General features: G+C 48.7%; 1 protein-coding gene across 4 annotated transcripts in view; it reads right to left on the minus strand.

The window, feature by feature from the left end:
• SEPTIN9 (septin 9) overlaps nucleotides 1–18130 on the minus strand; it is a 992168-nt gene that overhangs the window by 209584 nt on the left and 764454 nt on the right. The window contains exon 1 of one of the 4 annotated variants that reach the window (XM_078654636.1): nucleotides 6933–7082. The exons of the other annotated variants lie outside the window; for them this stretch is intronic. Coding sequence (XP_078510762.1) covers nucleotides 6933–6963 — 31 coding nt within the window. The 5' untranslated portion in view covers nucleotides 6964–7082. Of the gene's footprint in view, nucleotides 1–6932; nucleotides 7083–18130 lie in introns of those variants that run through there. 4 annotated transcript variants of the gene reach the window in all.

Raw genomic sequence — 18130 nt, forward strand, 5'->3', positions numbered from 1 at the left:
CAAAAGTTAGAGCTATTGGCATTGTAAATGACAATATTTTTATTTATGTGTTGGTTTTGAAAACAGATAAATAAATGGCATTGTCATTTACAATGCCAATAGCTTAATCTCTCGCACATGCTACACACACACACCTACAGAGAACCCACCCACAGAGCCCCACTCACACACACACAGAGCCTCCCCCACACAGAGCCCCCCACACACACCCACACAGCCCGGGCGCGAAGCTTGACAATCCGGAAGCCCACGGCATGGGGGTCTCTCCTGAGCCCACTCCCCAAAGTGACCCACTCTTTGGGGGAATTGTCACTTCCCCTGATCCCATTAACACTGTTGGACTACTCCAAGCACCCTGGCGCCTTATTCCCTTATGATTGGAGGGCTGGCAGGAGTGAGTGATTGAGTGATTGAGTGAGTGATTGAGTGAGTGAGTGTGTGACTGACTGAGTGTGTGTGTGTGTGTGAGTGAGTGAGTGTGTGTGTGAGTATGCGAGTGAATGAGTGAGTGAGAGTGTGTGTGAGTGAGTGAGTACTTTGCACCATAGCACGGCTCAAAATGAAATCACTAAAATAATGCTTTTCTGCTTTTACACCCCGCCATTCCCTTAAACAACACACTGCAGCTTTATAGATAGGCCAGTGCAGCATAGTTTTCATTGAAAGGCATCAGTGCACATTACTTGAGCACCAGTTACAGTCATTGGGGCAGACAGATTCAGTTTAGGCACGAGAAGAGTCGGTGATGGTGCTTGAGCCTCCCGCCATACTCGAACCTGTTTCCTCAGCTTCGCGGTCGGCCGCTCTAGCCGTTATGCCACATCCTCATTTTCTAGAGCAGCGGGCACACAGAACATGCTGCCTCTCCAGAAACTGTCAGTCTCAGCGTTCACCTGTCCAAAAATAACGCATTATTGTTCCTGAGGTTATGCCTCATTTCTGCCTGCTTCCGTTGTGGAGAGTAGTAAGCCTCTCATAGGGAGGAGGAGGGAATTTCAGTAGAGTTGCGAGAGAGAGTTGGAGAGCCTGAGGTGCTTTCTTTTGTACATTTGTAATGGAGAGTTTACATCTAGTAGTGGAGAGGGAAGAGTCCTTCTCGTGCCGGACAGAGGAGGGTGCACTTTCCGTCGAGGAGAGAGACGCACGCTGCTGGTGGGTGACAGAAAAATGCCCCTCCTGTAAGGGAATTAAATGCTTTGCTTATTGAGGAGAGGGGAGCTTAGGGAGGGAGGGGGGAGAGTTGCTTCTGGGTGGAGAAGAGAGAAGTGTGCTGCTAGAACGAGAGGGTCGGCACCTCTTGGGAAGGAGCGGGTATTTGTAGTGACAGAGTGGGGAGTGCACATTCCAGTTCAGGGAGCGTGCTTCTCTCTCAGCAGAGGGTGCTGCTAGTGGAGGGGGAGAGGGAGCATGTCTAACGGCGGGAGGGCGGCTCCTGCCAGCGGTTGAGAGAGGGGTGTGCCCGTCGCTCCTGCACGTGTGGAAGTTGTGGTGAGTTTCTTGTCAGCGCTGCGGCTCACTTGCAAACACTGTCTGGGCAAGGAATACTCGCAGGTATTCTGGAAGTGATAGGGAGTAGGGAACACAAAGAAAGGCTCCATGACAGCAAAGGAACCATGCACTGAGGCCAAATGTACACATCTGCCCACAACCCCGAGCAGGAAGGCGGGTGCCGGCAATGCCGGACCAGACTCGGGGGCGTTCCCGAGAACAGGCTTTCGGCTGACGTAGCCAAAAGCCAAAAATTCTCGGGAACGCCCCCGAATCTGGTCCGGCATTGACGGACAGGCCCATCTTCCAATGGCTAGCCTCCATTTATGGAGCTAGCCAATGAAAGACGGGGGCGGATTCCCAGCCCCATACTATACTCATTAGGTTTTCGCCTAGCGAAACGATGCTTTCGCATCGTTTTCGCCAGGCAAAACCTAAAAAGCAGCGGCACCTAGCTGTTCCCAGCAGAACGGGGAGAGTACATTGTGGATTTTAATTCAGACACTACTTGCAGTGCGGGAGTATTACTGATCGTCTTTAAGGCTGAGACAGCGAAGCCTTCCTTAAAACCTGTCTGTGCATTTGCATAGGTGTCAAACAGTACCGGAAGCAAAAAAAAGAAAAAAATATTAGGGCAGGTAACGGACTTGCTGTGACTTGCCCCTGCAAAGGAAAAGTGCCGTAAGGTTGTGTCAGTGAAGGGAGGAAAGCAGGGGAATGGGAAATAGGAAATACTCGGTGAAAAGCAAACAGGAAACAGTTCTAGTGTGTTTGTCCCAGGGGTGAAGGGTGGGTGGCACGGGCGGCTGAGCGTCACTAAGAAGGCACGTCCCCACGGCAGGGGGTGCCTTGCTTTCCCTGACTTTCCCTGACTTTCCCGGATTCTTTAGCGAAGACGTGCCTCTCCCGCCGCGTGTGGCGCATTCCGTATAAATAGGCAAATGCGCATCACTGCAAGTGATTACTAATAGTCCCGGCTGCAGCCGGACACCGGAGCGGAGTCCACGAGGCTCCAAGACGCTCATTGTGCCACAAGGCGACACCCCTCCCCCAAACAGCCTCCCCCGCCTCTCCCACAAAGAACAATGTGCACCGATGCCGTCACCTCAGTATTTTGGAATTAGAAAGTACTCTCAGCCCAGTGCCCGCTACAGGGCATGTCTGGGGTTCATGCCAGTTAGGAAAATCCCACCCTGGCCCCTCGAATGGCTATCCCGGACTGCATTTCCTGCTAGGAATGGGAAACATCCCGCTGGCACGGGAGTTTGTCCCGAAAGAACAACTATTCTCGGATACGCTCCAGAGCAGAAATCGTGTGAATTCTTGCATGCCAGTAGAGAGGATGCGGGCTCGCTGCAGGCGTCACAGCAGCTGAACCCGGGAACTGCATTTAAAGAGAGGAGAATCACAGCTCGACCTGTCACACATCCCCTTTGCAAGGGGTGGTATCAATCATTACCCCCGTGTGCCTCCCTCCCCAGCGCCCGTTACCTTCCTGCGCCGCCTGGGACTCTCCTGTCCTCTTCCACCCAAATTGAGCTCCTCCTGGCAGTATTATATCCTGCTGCTCTTCTGCAGCCCGTCTCAGTAGTTCCCTCAGATTCCCACAGACCCCAGGGGGGCTGGGAAACGGCAGCACCTCCAAGGGGCAGGAGCCTACAGAGAGGGTGGTGGGGCAAGGAGGAGGCGCATGCGCAGTCCGCTGAGCTCCTGACACTTCTTCAAAGCACGGAGAGCCCCAGGCAGAAGAGAGAGAGGATTACCACGAAGAGCCGAAGTAAACTTTGCCCTATAGACAGACACCTGTTCGGGAGCATTGTGCGTCTCTCTCAAAGGATTCCGCCGGGGAGCGGAGGCCACAGAACGCTGAAGGAATCCAGGGGACCCGCCCACAACACGAGTTGTTTGCTGTCTGTTTACAGATTCACAAACTGGGGCGTCCGTTCTAAAGTTCAATCAAGGAAAGAACATAAACAAGCTAAACGGAAATACCACATGATTTATGTGAGCTGGCACTGTTTTAAGAGTGAAAAGTAATGCATCGATTGTGAGTTTGCACAGGACTTTAAGTGGGATGAGAAAACTGACGGGGTCTCTCAAATGGGCGTGGCTGATGTAATTAGGGCATGGCTTAAAAAGAAAGCTAACAAGCAGCCTTTCCCATTTAAACATGATTTTTCAACGAATGTCTATCCCCCGGCAGTATCTTATTGAATGGCAGCTTCAGAGACTCCTTATAACACTCTTCCACGGCGATTCGTTTGTAGGAAACAACCAGGAACAAGTCAGGTCCCGGGCCGCGCTGTGATTGGCTGACGTCACGGGGGTGTCCCGGGCCGGCAGCCAATCACAGCGCGGCCCGGGAATGACGTCACGGGGGTGTCCCGGGCCGGCAGCCAATCGCAGCGCGGCCCGGGACAAAGGGGCGGGGCTTAAAAAAAGCACCAGAAACGCCCCCGAATCGCGTTTTCAAGAGAAAGCGCGATTGACAGCCTCTGTCTCCCAATGGCTAGCCTCCATTTATGGAGCTAGCCAATTGGAAACAGAGGCGGTCCAAACATCCCTACTGAAGACAAAAGTTTTCGATCTGGGAGGGGCAAGCCCCTCGCCAGGTCGAAACCTAAAAATGAAATATAGGCCTAAATAGGTACTATATAAATTTTCAATGTCCAGCCGGACAAAGAATTTTAATATGCAGTATATTTGAAATAGCAACTAATACAAAAAGAAGAAAATATATACAACGGGACGCAATCCTGCACCCAATACAGAGGACAGGGGGCAAACAAACAATACATAAAACACTTTTCAGGCAAAATTGGAGCTTGTAATAGTTAGAAGATAAAGCAAGCTGGCAGAAATAGTCACCACATAAATCATACACAATGGGCCATAGTGGTACTATTTGCAATTTGACATTTTAAAATACATTTGAACAACTCCTTTAGCAATGTAGCTGTGAGCATCGAGGGTAGTCAGTCTTCAGCTCCCAACATAACTCTCCGTGGATTCGTAAGAAACCTGGGCCAGGCTGCAAGGCGGACCGGACACATTAAAATCATAACTATGGGCGATCCTGGCACCCTGGGGTTCTCGTACAACCCCCTGGCAGCGCACGGACACCTTTTAAAGCAGCTCACGTTGCATGTTGATCTGTTGCTCACAAGCGTTTTCTAACAAATCTTAATCTAATCAACTCTTCAAGCAACTGAGGGCACCGGGCACAGCTGGATTTCCGTTCTTAATATCATTCCTCGCAGAATGCTCAGAAACCTGGGCCAGGCTGCTAGCCGTAGAGGAAACGCCAACATCAAAACTATGTGCTATCCTGGTACCCTGGGGTTTCTTGACAATTTTCAGATAGCGCACAAGCACTTTAAAACTGTTTGTTTACCTTTGATCTGCCGCATTACGAACTTTTTTTAATGAGTTTTTAATGACTGTTTCAATTTTTTACGATTTTAATTAATAAAAAAAAGAGTTTACTTACAGTGCTTAGGAACAGCAGAAGTACGTTATGAGGCGCTATATATAAATCCCCGACATGACCGCATTTATGTGCCTGAGTTTATTGTCTTCAGAGGGCCTTATAGTCTGGTGCACCTTGCGAACTCGAGCTCATCTTAACGCCCCTGGTCCCAGCTGGTTGCATATATTGACTCTGATGATGTAGTCCTGGGATATCTACAGAAGGACCAGGTTGAGGGGCCATACTCCTTGGGCGGACAGCATCCTCCCTCGCTGCAGCTTGGCACAGAGGGCCAGGGTGAGTCAGCTGCGCAGCTTCCGTTCCGAGACTTTACATTACTGTGCTCGCTGAGCAGCAGGACAGGATGTTCAGCCTTCCTCTGCCTCACCACAAATGTGGGAAAAATCAATAAAGGTGAGGGCTGGCCCGTGCTGGTGTCTAGCCCGCTGCCAGGGGCCGGCCAGAAAAGGAGGTGTGTGCCGCCCTGCCCATCCTGTCCTGCTCCTGGGCAGAGGAACTGGCCACTGGTACATCGTGAACGGACCTCACACAACTGCAAACACGTACACAAATGACGCCTGTCTATGTTTTGTAGGCATCAGTGCTTCTTCACACCTAGTGACCCCGATTCACAAAAGTAAACTGAGACGAAAGTCTAACTTTCCGAATTTTGGTATTCACAAAGGGCATTTACTACTCGTAAATGCCCTATGTGAATACCAAAAGTTGAACTTTACGACTTTCGGTATTCACAAAAGGCATTTACGAGTAGCAAATGCCCTTTGTGAGTACCCATAGTCGTAAGGTTAAACTTTCGTCTCATTTTACCTTTGTTAATCGAGCCCAGTGTCCATGACCTAAATACACAGTCGCGGGAGCCGCCATACATCCTGTACCATGAACCAGCAGGAATGCTGCAAAGTCACTTTGTGCTGTCTGGTGGTGCAGCCCTCCAACCCACTCAAAATAAACATATGCAAAGCCCAAAAATCTAGATTTAACGTATTAACACATGAAGCATTAGTACATTAGAGTGAGGCACAGGAGCAGAGAGAGAGAGTTTTATTTGTGACGCAGTCTCTCATTCGGTTCAGTGCGAGCTCTCCAGTGACGCCGAAGACAACTGCTTTATGTGAGATACAGACACCCCAATGGACTGAGCCAAGAGGTGATTGATTAAGTCTCGAGCTAATGATGGTTGAAAGTGGCTGGTTGAAAAGAGCACGGCTAAAGCCCACTTTATGTACATTGTAAGCAATAGTCTGTTTGACAGCTGTGCAGTCAAAGCCCAGACCTAGCAAGATTTGGCCGAGCCAACAGGTTTGGCCTTGACATGTTGGTGCATTTTATTTTCTTCATTTTTTTTATTGCATATGGCCCAAAATTAAAAAGAAAAAAAAATCGCCACATACGTGTGCCCGCCATATGCATTTAATAAAAATGATACATTTAAGAAACATTCATTGATATCGTTGTTTTTTTACTAGTGTTTTTTAAACAAGCCTTTCAGTTGTGCCATGCATTTTACCCATACTTTTCTTATTACAGGGACAAGAAGAAATCACCCACTGAAGCGCTCAAATTGCAGGCAGCTATGATGTCACATTGTCACTGAAACACTTAATAAAAGAAGCTTTAAAAATCATCATCTAACTGGGCACCCCTAATATATACGGAAATAACATTAAAAAAGCACTCATTGAAAGAGTTTCGGCACTAAAGAGAATGCAACTATTTTTGAGCGGATGTGAACAATGTGCACAAGCTTTGTGAAGGCAGTCAAATTCACGGGAGCCAAAGGTTAAGTGGCCTGACCCACTGCCTCATGTTGTGCTGGACAGAAGCAATATGTGAATGACATTTCAACAGAGCAGAGGATGAAGGCTGCTGGCCAAAAGGCCCTCTGTGTATGTATATTATGTTTTGGCAACAGTATATAGTTGTGTCCTGTGCCCAACCACACGTAAATGGTTACCTGGTTTTTGGATTTTTGGCCCCAGCCTCATGCTAATCTCTGGTGCTGTTGGGTGAGGGCATTAACACAATTCAAGATTTCCATCCAATGAAAAAGCTGCTGAGCAAAGGGCGAGCACAGGTCTTTAACGAGAACCCCTCAGGAAGCGTGGAGGTCTAAAAGTAAAAGAGGAGATGGAGGAGTTATATGTGGCCAAGAGGACAAGGTGGCTGCTGGAGATATTAGCTCTGTACCTGACTTTCCATCTTGATCATAATCTGAATATTATATAGACAGGAAAGAGAGAAGTGGTGCTCAGGAGAATATCGAAGAAACCCCCATCGCATCCGTGAGCATGGCACATCACCTTGCTGGAGAAACGAGTGTCACTTAGACCAGGCGAGCTCTAATAACCTCCTGTCCTCATTGTGAAAGAGCAGTGGCAAAGCCAATAGCTCTTGTGTCTGAAAGATGTTAGACAACATTTTGCTAATGCTTCTTGACAATAGTATTCAGCATTGGCAAAAGGAAAAAAAGGTTGCTACCAATGTTGAACACCATTGGCAAAAACAAATAAATAAATACATGCAGATAATTATTTGCGCATGAGCACCAATAACTGATGACACTGTTGCAGCCATCTTTCTACTGCATGACTGGCTCCAGCTAGAAGGCACATATACGACTTAACATGCATGCACACGTAGGCATCATGAAGCGCTGGTGGTCATTGTGTTAAAATTAATTTACAATTCCAAAAAGGCTGGCAAAAAAATAAAAAGGATAGAGAGCATAAAAGTCAATTATTGTGAAAGGAGAGGGCCAGTAACCATTTCCAGAGGAGTAACAAAGCAATGGAGGATCAGAAGTTGGGAAAGCAACTGAACACCAAGCAGTGTGAAGCAATAGTGAGCCGGGAGGGATGGGGAAGAAATGGAAGAGCTGGGGTAGGTGGGGAGAAACACAAAGAGCACTCTCTACTTTTTGAAAAAACACTGTAAAGAATACTCTTTGCGGGCTTTGGGTCAGCCCAATGCCTATCATTGGTTGGTCTGTCAATCTCATTTGCTTGCTTCTTGTATGATGGCTGTTCTTCCTATACTTTTATTTGTCCATCCCTTGCAGCCCAGCCTCTTTACTTTCCTTTTTAATGATGTGCGTTCTTTTACTGCTTACAAACAACTACCTTTTTCTTTTGCTCTTAGCATTACATGGTGGTGCATGTGTTTTTTCTTGCTCTCTCATGTTGGCAGCTTCCTCTATCCATTCCCATCTCCAAGCTGTCCATGTTGCCCTCCCATCCCCAGCTCATCTGTTGCTTATTCTCATCCCTCCCTGTCCGGTCCAGCTTTTTTTTACACTCCCCTGGATCCTCTGTTCTGCCTCTCTCCTTTGCTTTGGAATTGATTCTCCTCCTACTCCTCTGTCGCTCATCGGCCCTTTCAGGTACAAAAGACACACAATTGTTGGATGGAATGCAGAATAAATCAAAACATTCACCCCCAGTCAAGAGATCTGGGTTTAATCCATCATTCTTTTGCTCACCATGCCACCCCAGTTTAGACCTGGCCATATGCAAATCAGTCTTGACCTTGTGCCTCATGGAAACAGTCCAGCCGAACTGCCAAGCCAGGTCCTCCCTGGACCGGAAACATGCATCCTAGCACCGGGTTCAGGGTTTCACCCCTCATCAGCCAGGATAGCTTGATTCCAGTGGCACAGTGAGCCCAGGACCCTCATCTGGACTTACCTGGTGCACTTAGGGCGAGAAAGCAAAAGACACACAACACTTTCAGGTACAGGGCAGCTCCAGGCAGAGACCAGGCAGCTCTTTTTTGCTACGGGGTCTCTCCTTTGTCTAAAGGCTTTTTCTTACACTTTATATTACTTCTCAAACATTGGACCAATGCTTTCTGACACATGTGCTTCCCTCATTGAAGCCTCTCTTATCTCATAAAGTATAGTACTGAGAACTGGAAAAGGTGGAGGAGACCTCGAGCTGATACATGCGACTAGTGGGCTCATGGTTACCTGCACTGACAAGGGAAGGAAGCCGTGATAGTCCAGGTCAATAAGCAGGAAATGGACCAAGAGTCATGCCATTCCCTTTTCAGGCGCTACAGCCATAGCCCCTCTGTAACTAATCTGCACTACATTAGCAGTGGAGTATGTGCTCCTCAATGGCACCTCTCTTTGCACAAGGCCATGCCTAATATAATGCCATTCAATCTAGACTTTGCACCCAAGTGCATTGTAGGGAGGTGTTGCTGCACTCTGATAGCTAGCCTGCCATGTACCGAATGTTAACACTTTTAAACTGAGCTAAGCTCATCCGCTTTCATTGCTGCCAAAGTGCAGCCAAGCACCTGGCTCCAAAGCCAGTACTTGTGCCCCTATATCCTTGTGACTATAGTACCTGGGCACCAGGGTCTTATCCATAGTTCTTCAGATTAGGTACAAAGCCAGTGTTATCTAACTATCCAATTAACTTGAAAGTAGTGTAAAATGTTCCCTAAATTCCTCCAGTGGTTCTACTATAGAGACCCTGAAGGTGTAATATGGAGGTTTATTTTGTTGTGCTGCCAAACCAAGGAGGATTCTAAGCACTACTAATTCACAGCAGGGACACGCAGGCTCACCGATTTTCTGCCAGTCCATGCGTGCGTTTCACCAAGCGGCGTTCACTTAAAAAAGAACCCAGGAGAACAGTGGTGAGGACAGTCCATTCAGTACCCTTTAAGGAACAGTAGCCATCTCTGAGGCCAGCAGGTGTTGTCCTCACCAAACAGCCCTGTAATTTGTTGCTCTTTAGAGCAATTTCCCCGGCGGGGCTAGTAACTGCATGCGCAAGATTCTGTGCTCTTCTGCAGACTCTAGACTGAGCCTGGTGAACCCTGGAGCACAATGTGAGGGAGCTAGCACTGATAAGTCTCTTTACTGCACTGTCGCTAACCATCTACGGATCCTATCGGCACCAAACGCCATGAGCATCCTTGCAATCCTATCAGCCTCCCCGAAGAACATCTTCACTACCCCACATAACCAATGCACGGCCCCTAATGAAGCCCACCCGCCTGAAGAGCCCTTTCACTATATTCTGATGAACTTCGTTGTCACCACTGATGAGCCTCCTTGCTGCTGCTCACAGGTCTCCTCACTGCCACCGATGAGCCTTCTCCCTCCCAATGAGCGGTATCCTCTCCACAATGATGAACCCCTTCCCTATATTCTGTTGAGCTTCTTCACAACCACAGATGAGCTTCCTCGCTGGCATGGAACCCTACCAGAGATGAGCCTGCTCCCTACCACTGATGAGCCTGCTCATTACCACTGGTGAGCCTCCTCCCTACCACTGATGAGCCTCCTCCCTACCACTGATGAGCCTCCTCCCTACCAGAGATGAGCCTGCTCCCTACCACTGATGAGCCTCCTCCCTACCAGAGATGAGCCTGCTCCCTACCACTGATGAGCCTGCTCATTACCACTGGTGAGCCTCCTCCCTACCACTGATGAGCCTCCTCCCTACCACTGATGAGCCTCCTCCCTACCACTGATGAGCCTCCTCCCTACCACTGATGACCCTCCTCCCTACCACAGATGAGCCTGCTCCCTACCACTGATGAGCCTCCTACCTACCACTGATGAGCCTCCTCCCTACCACTGATGACCCTCCTCCCTACCACTGATGACCCTCCTCCCTACCACTGATGAGCCTCCTCCCTACCACTGATGAGCATCCTCCCTACCACTGATGAGCCTCCTCCCTACCATTGATTAGCCTCCCCTACCACTGATGAGCCTCCTCCCTACCACCGATGAGCCTGCTCCCTACCACTGATGAGCCCCCTCCCTACCAATGATGAGCCTCTTCCCTACCACTGAGCCTCCTCCCTATCACTGATGAGCCTGCTCCCTACCACTGATGAGCCTGCTCCCTACCACTGATGAGCCTCCTCCCTACCAATGATGAGCCTCCTCCCTACCACTGAGCCTCCTCCCTACCACTGATGAGCCTCCTCCCTACCACTGATGAGCCTCCTCCCTACCACTGATGAGCCTCCTCCCTACCACTGATGAGCCTCCTCCCTACCACTGAGCCTCCTCCCTACCACTGATGAGCCTCCTCCCTACCACTGATGAGCCTCCTCCCTACCACTGATGAGCCTCCTCCCTACCACCGATGAGCCTCCTCCCTACCACTGATGAGCCTCCTCCCTACCACTGATGAGCCTCCTCCCTACCACAGATGAGCCTCCTCCCTACCACTGATGAGCCTGCTCCCTACCACTGATGAGCCTCCTCCCTACCAATGATGAGCCTCCTCCCTATTACTGAGTCTCCTCCCTACCACTGATGAGCCTCCTCCCTACCACTGATGAGCCTGCTCCCTACCACTGATTAGCCCCCTCCCTACCACTGATGAGCCTCCTCCCTACCACTGAGCCTCCTCCCTACCACTGATGAGCCTCCTCCATACCACTGAGCCTCCTCCCTACCACTGATGAGCCTCCTCCCTACCACTGATGAGCCTCCTCCCTACCACTGAGCCTCCTCCCTACCACTGATGAGCCTCTTCCCTACCACAGATGAGCCTCCTCCCTACCACTGATGAGCTTCCTCCCTACCAATGATGAGCCTCCTCCCTACCAATGATGAGCCTCCTCCCTACCAATGATGAGCCTCCTCCCTACCACTGATAAGCCTCCTCCCTACCACTGATAAGCCTCCTCCCTACCACTGATGAGCCTCCTCCCTACCACTGATGATCCTCCTCCCTACCACTGATGAGCCTCCTCCCTACCACTGATGAGCCTCTTACCTACCACAGATGAGCCTCCTCCCTACCACTGATGAGCCTCCTCCCTACCACTGATGAGCCTCCTCCCTACCACTGATGAGCCTGCTCCCTACCACTGATGAGCCCCCTCCCTACCACTGACGAGCCTCCTCCCTACCACTGAGCCTCCTCCCTACCACTGATGAGCCTCTTCCCTACCACAGATGAGCCTCCTCCCTACCACTGATGAGCCTCCTCCCTACCAATGATGAGCCTCCTCCCTACCACTGATGAGCCTCCTCCCTACCAATGATGAGCCTCCTCCCTACCACTAATGAGCCTGCTCCCTACCACTGATGAGCCTGCTCCCTACCACTGATGAGCCTCCTCCCTACCACTGATGAGCCTCCTCCCTACCACTGAGCCTCCTCCCTACCACTGATGAGCCTCCTCCCTACCACTGATGAGCCTGCTCCCTACCACTGATGAGCCTCCTCCCTACCACTGATGAGCCTCCTCCCTACCACTAATGAGCCCCCTCCCTACCACTGATGAGCCTCCTCCCTACCACTGATGAGCCTCCTCCCTACCACTGATGAGCCTCATCCCTACCACAGATGAGCCTCCTCCCTACCACTGATGAGCCTCATCCCTACCACTGAGCCTCCTCCCTACCACTGATGAGCCTCCTCCCTACCACTGATGAGCCTTCTTCCCTACCACAGATGAGCCTCCTCCCTACCACTGCTGAGCCTCCACCCTACCACTGATGAGCCTCCTCCCTACCACTGATGAGCCTCCTCCCTACCACTGATGAGCCTCTTCCCTACCACAGATGAGCCTCCTCCCTACCACTGAGCCTCCTCCCTACCACTGATGAGCCTCCTCCCTACCACGGATGAACCTCCTCCCTACCACAGATGAGCCTCCCCCCTACCACTGAGCCTCCTCCCTACCACTGATAAGCCTCCTCCCTACCACTGATGAGCCTCCTCCCTACCACAGATGAGCCTCCTCCCTACCACTGATGAGCCCCCTCCCTACCACTGATGAGCCTCCTCCCTACCACTGATGAGCCTCCTCCCTACCACTGCTGAGCCTCCTCCTTCCTTGCTATCAGTGATGCACGCTTTCGCTACTGATGACAAATCTCCTTTTTTTCTGCTGATGAGCCTCCGCACTACTATTGATGAACCCCTTCAATATAGCTGGACAACCCTTCTTGCTGACGTTGATGAGTTCCCTCATCCCCTGATGAGCCTTGAAAACCCTGTTGTGCCTCTTCACTAGCATCACAGATATTGCTCCTCCTCCCTGCTGCAGACTCTCTTTAACCTGCTTAAGCCTGCTCACTGCCTTGTAATCAGTTTTCACATTTCACTGCTCCACCACCTGATGAACATACCTGCCACGACCAGTTGCATCTCGTCCCTACCTCCTAAAGAACCACCATTCGCTATAAACTCATAACCTCTCGTAGCCTTGTCCTACTTTACTACTTACTATACCTACTATTACTACACAGCAGCTCTACCTTATATCGAGAAACCCTCTCACTACCACCTCATGGCATCCCTATAAGCCCCCGTACCACCTGTGCTATCACCAAATGCACATCTTTGCCTCAGCCAATGAGAGGAGAGACCCATAGAGAGGCTTGCTGACATCATGGTGCCAGCTAGCCTACTGAACCGGTCATGAGTTGTCCCAAGCATGATGAGGCAGCAAAGGGTCTCTTTCTGGCAGGCCCTGTTTCATATCAGCACAAAGAATTCTATGCTTTGTTGAGAGCCACTTCCGTCCAAGCGCTGTGGCTCCCATTTCTTAGTCACTCAGCTCCACTGAAGCCAAGAACAACACAAACACTAGGGAAAGAGGAGCAGAGACTCCCTGGAGGGCAGCCTTTAAACAGATGAAATACAGATGAAACACGAGAGATTGCAGAAAGTGTAGCAATGCAGCTTTTCACGCAAACCGCCATGACAGGTTAAAGCCATGCCACTGAGCCCTCTTGTAATCATCATCTCTGTTACTGATACAAGCCATCAGCCAAAGGCCCTTCATCTAACCATTCGTGCTAGTCAATAAACTTAACACTCAGCCATGAAACCAAGCAACAACCCTATGACAGACTCTTCACACTAATCTGTTCCAACTAGGGCGGTCTAGGGCTAGGGCGGTCGACCTCGAATCTGGGGGACTGGGTTCGAGCCTCGGCAAGGAAGCTGAACATCCTGTGATTCTGGGCAAATCACTTAATCTCCCCTTGCCTACCAAAAACGAATGTGTGTCCTCATGTAATGTAACGGTTGCTATGTAAAGTGCTCTGATACCCAATTCGGGTCAAGTTCGCGCTATATAAAACTCTGCAAAAAAAAAATGTATAGCCAGAACACTGACCCTACCTGCCAACCAACATCGCTAACACTGAACAAAAACACAGCCATCTGGCCAACCCATAGTCTGAGAAACATGTGAAACACTGAACCAAACCATGGGTCACCCACTGAGTCATCTGACCAAATCACAGCCCTTCCAGCTGGGTCACTAGACCAACTCGCAGGGCTAAGATTGATCCAATTGGCCAACCACATCTCTATCTTTAGCCAATGAAGCCAAGCCACAGTCCTACCACTGAGTATTGAACTACCAACCACAATACTCTTAACCCTTCCTCGCTGTCCACAGACCTACTATTTCGCCGTCTGGGCGACTTATAGCCCAACCATTGCCCAGTGGTGACGCAATAAGCGTAAGATCTGTTAATAAAACACATGCTCTTGGAATGCAAAAGAATATTTAAAAATATCCAAACTCAAAATAGAGATTGAAAAACAAGCAATGGCCCATCAAAAGCATGAATAAAGCAGTGTGCAATACTAGATTCTCGAGGAGTATAAATTAAACAAGGCCACATAAATAATACTGACAATGAACCAATAATTAAGAAGGCAATGGATATAGTGGAGGTTTCAGAAACAAACAGACCATTGTGCTGGGGGGCGATGAAGTCCCAATAACACTTTCATACTCATAGCAAGAGTGCAAGATTCAGAAGAATCAAGAATAAGGACTGAAGTGGTTGCTGAAGATGCAAGAGGCCGTGAGCGAAGAAGGGCCCTGGAGATAGCATAAAGCACTATTAAAGAAAGCTTGGAAGGATGAGGGAAAATTGTACATCTGAAAACATAAAGCATACCCATCACAATTAGGCATAAACCAGTGGGAATCTTAAAAAATGCACTACGAAAAAGGAGACGGCGTCCCTATGTCAGGTTCTAACAAATCCTATATGTCACATTACCGTCTGCTATAGTAACCATATAGAAGGTAGTAACTGACCAGTGACCAACAACAACAAAGTAAATGTACAAAGAATTGTTTCTCTCTCGACGTCAGGGGAAACACAAAAATGAAGCAAATATCACATAGATAAATCAAAATTAAAAACATCAGTTAGGGACGCCGTCTCCTTTTTCTTAGTGCATTTGACCCTGTCCCTTTATGTGACTATAGGGTACCTCCCTTTTCTCTTTTTTAATCTTTTTTAAAATGTTAAAAAATGTACACTTTCATTATTGATCTTCCTCTAAAAACATCTTCTGGGTTTGTATATTTTGGTGGAATTAATTCCAGAAAAACGGCCTGGATCTGTTTTAATACTTGTCAAGCTGATGTTAGAACCACAACAAAATCAGATCCAGACAGGGGTTAGATCACACTTTTGTATGGGTGAATAGTTAAGGACTACAAGAAATCCAAATCACGAACACAAACTGGAAGGTTTCGGTAGGGCTTCAGTACATCCAAAGACCTTATGAGGCAATGGGTGGGGCTTCCTGTATAAGCAGACCATTGCGAGTCTTTAATTATCTTGTGGAGTTAGTTAGCTCCTTCATCAGGTGTCCTTGATCTGTTGATTGCTATTGGACGTTGTTCTGGATAAAGACCCTTTTTTTCACCTCGTGCTGATGCTTAGCTTTTCAATCTCCTATGTAATAAGGCCATTCTGGTCTTATTTTAGGGCTGCCAGATCTGTTGCCCAACCACTTTTGTTTCTTTCCACTGCTGCATTTCGCTTCCCCGCCCTAAAACTTTTGTAGGTTTTGATTGGCAGCAGTCCTAGTGGTTTACCCACTGTCTGCTAAAGACAGCAATTTAAGGTTATGTTTCGGCCAACACAATGACAATTTTTTGCTTTGCAGGGCACATTATGGGCAACATTTCTAAGTTATGCTTTTGTGAGCCTTGGACGGCCCTTTTGCTGGTTTCTTTCAAAACAATATTACTGGGATTATATTTTAGATGGTTTCATACTTCGTGTGTGTCGTGCAACTTTCACGTGACTCTTTGGCTGTGCATCAGCCCAGCTGCAGCAGATGTCACTGCTCCTGGTGGGATCCAGCTGGGCAGCTGATGTCAGTAGGGACCTTTGTATCTGCAGTGGTTATTGTGCTTCGTCTTTTATTGGGTGCTGATCATCCATTGCAGTGCTTCGTTTTGGCTGTGCCCATCCCTAGGCAACTGTGCCTAGCTTATCTTTTGACATTAATTGATTAAAACAAATACAAATCAGCTTTACGGATCGCAACCAGGCGCTTTGATTTCATAAATGGACCTTGGTTTCTGACTACGCAATGAGCGATAGGGGTTCCTTAAACTAGGTCTCATCATTCATTCAATGCCAGTTTAACTTTGGTTCTCGCTTAGCCTCCACACTGTTAGCGATTGGCCATTCCCCGATAACCAGTGCCTTAAAAGGTCAATAGGGCTACTCGATGCCATATAAAGGGGAGAAACCTGGGATTACATACATGCGAAGGAAGCGGCTGTGGAACTAAGAAGCACAACCACAGAAGTGACTGCTAATGCTGGGGACTTGAGAAAAAGCACCTATGCAAAGACAGTGGATATTTGAACTTCCTTGAGGGTCGAACACAGAGGTTTTAAAGTAAATCCATGGCAGAGAATTAAGAATCCTGGGGACATACAGGTCAAGGGGCGAGATTCTGGAGCCTTCAACAATGGTGGAAGGGGCTGAGGCTTCGTGAAACACAGACAACAGAACCTGGAGAGCTTCCCTGAAACACAAACACAATAGGGACCGCACCTACTGGAGGACACTGAACTAAGAGTCCACTGAAAGATGCTGAGAAGGACTCCTGCGTTCCCTTCTAGATTGCCAGGAAAGGATGACTCCACCCACTAGTCATGGAGCAACCATGCAGAGAAAATAATATGCAAGAGAAACTAGTGTTTCTTTCAGAAGCTCAGAGCTAGAAGAAAACCCCAAAAGGGGACAACTTCCTTTGGCAATATTGTAATTCTTTTTAAACCCAGGCAGTCTATAGTGTGCTTCTGGTACTGTCTCTCCTCTGCACAGACTCCAGTATGAGGGCAACACAATGAGAGCTTGAGTCTCCTGCAACACAAATACAACAGCTCCTGGAGAGCTCCGAGTCACTTGAAACACAAACAACAGGCCTCGCAGGGCTGTTAGTCGATTGAATCACACACAGCACGGCCTAGAAAGGCCAGAGTTTCTAGAAACACAAACACAAAAGGATAGGGAGAACCTGGAGAGATTGGAGTGTCCAGAAACACAAATACAGCACAGAACATTAAGAGTCCACTGACGCACAACTAAAAGCGGACAAGATCTCAGTCTCCTAAAGCACAAATGCAACAGGGTATGGAGAGTTCTGAGTCTCCTAAAACATAAATAAAACAAGGCAGAGGGAGCTAAGTCTCCAGAAACACAAATACAAACGGGCACAGAGAGGTCAGAGTCTCATAAGATACAATTACAGCAGGACATTGAGAGCTGAGTTTTATGAAACACAAACACAACAGAACCTGGGGAGTTCTGAGTTTCTTGGAACACAAACATAGCGCTCGGAGAGCTCTTTGGGCAGGATTTGGATGTAGCAGCAAAGGTACTTCATCGCAACGGAGTACCCTTTCTGTTAACCTGAAGGTTTGCTTGCAGATTTAGAGATGGGCTGACCTTCATAATGTTGACGGTGGAGAACATTCTGTCTCCATTGCCGACATAAACCTCCGATGGCCCGACAGAGTTTGGGTCACGGAGATTTTGGTCATGTGTCCTCCGACCCGACTTAGAGTGGGTGAAAACATGGCCAGTTTCCACTGCCCGTCACTATCAGGTAAAATTTGACGGTAAGAGACAGTGAAAACTGCAAAAGCCCCCCCTGTCATGGGAGAAAAATCCAAAGGTGAGGGGGGCATTGTTTCTTTTATTTCCGAAAACAAAATCCCACCTTGTTTATGAAAGTTAAAAAAAACTTTGTAAAATGGAGTAGTCATTCAAAATTACAATGCGGAAGTCCTCATCCTTGGACCATCCCCTTCCGCCTAGGATGACTCCTGGTGGCCCCCTGCACTGGGCACCCCACCCAAGCCAACGGACCATGCACATAAC

The sequence above is a fragment of the Lissotriton helveticus genome, chromosome 7 (genome assembly GCF_964261635.1).
Source record: "Lissotriton helveticus chromosome 7, aLisHel1.1, whole genome shotgun sequence".
In the NCBI taxonomy this organism is placed as follows: Eukaryota; Metazoa; Chordata; class Amphibia; order Caudata; family Salamandridae; genus Lissotriton; species Lissotriton helveticus.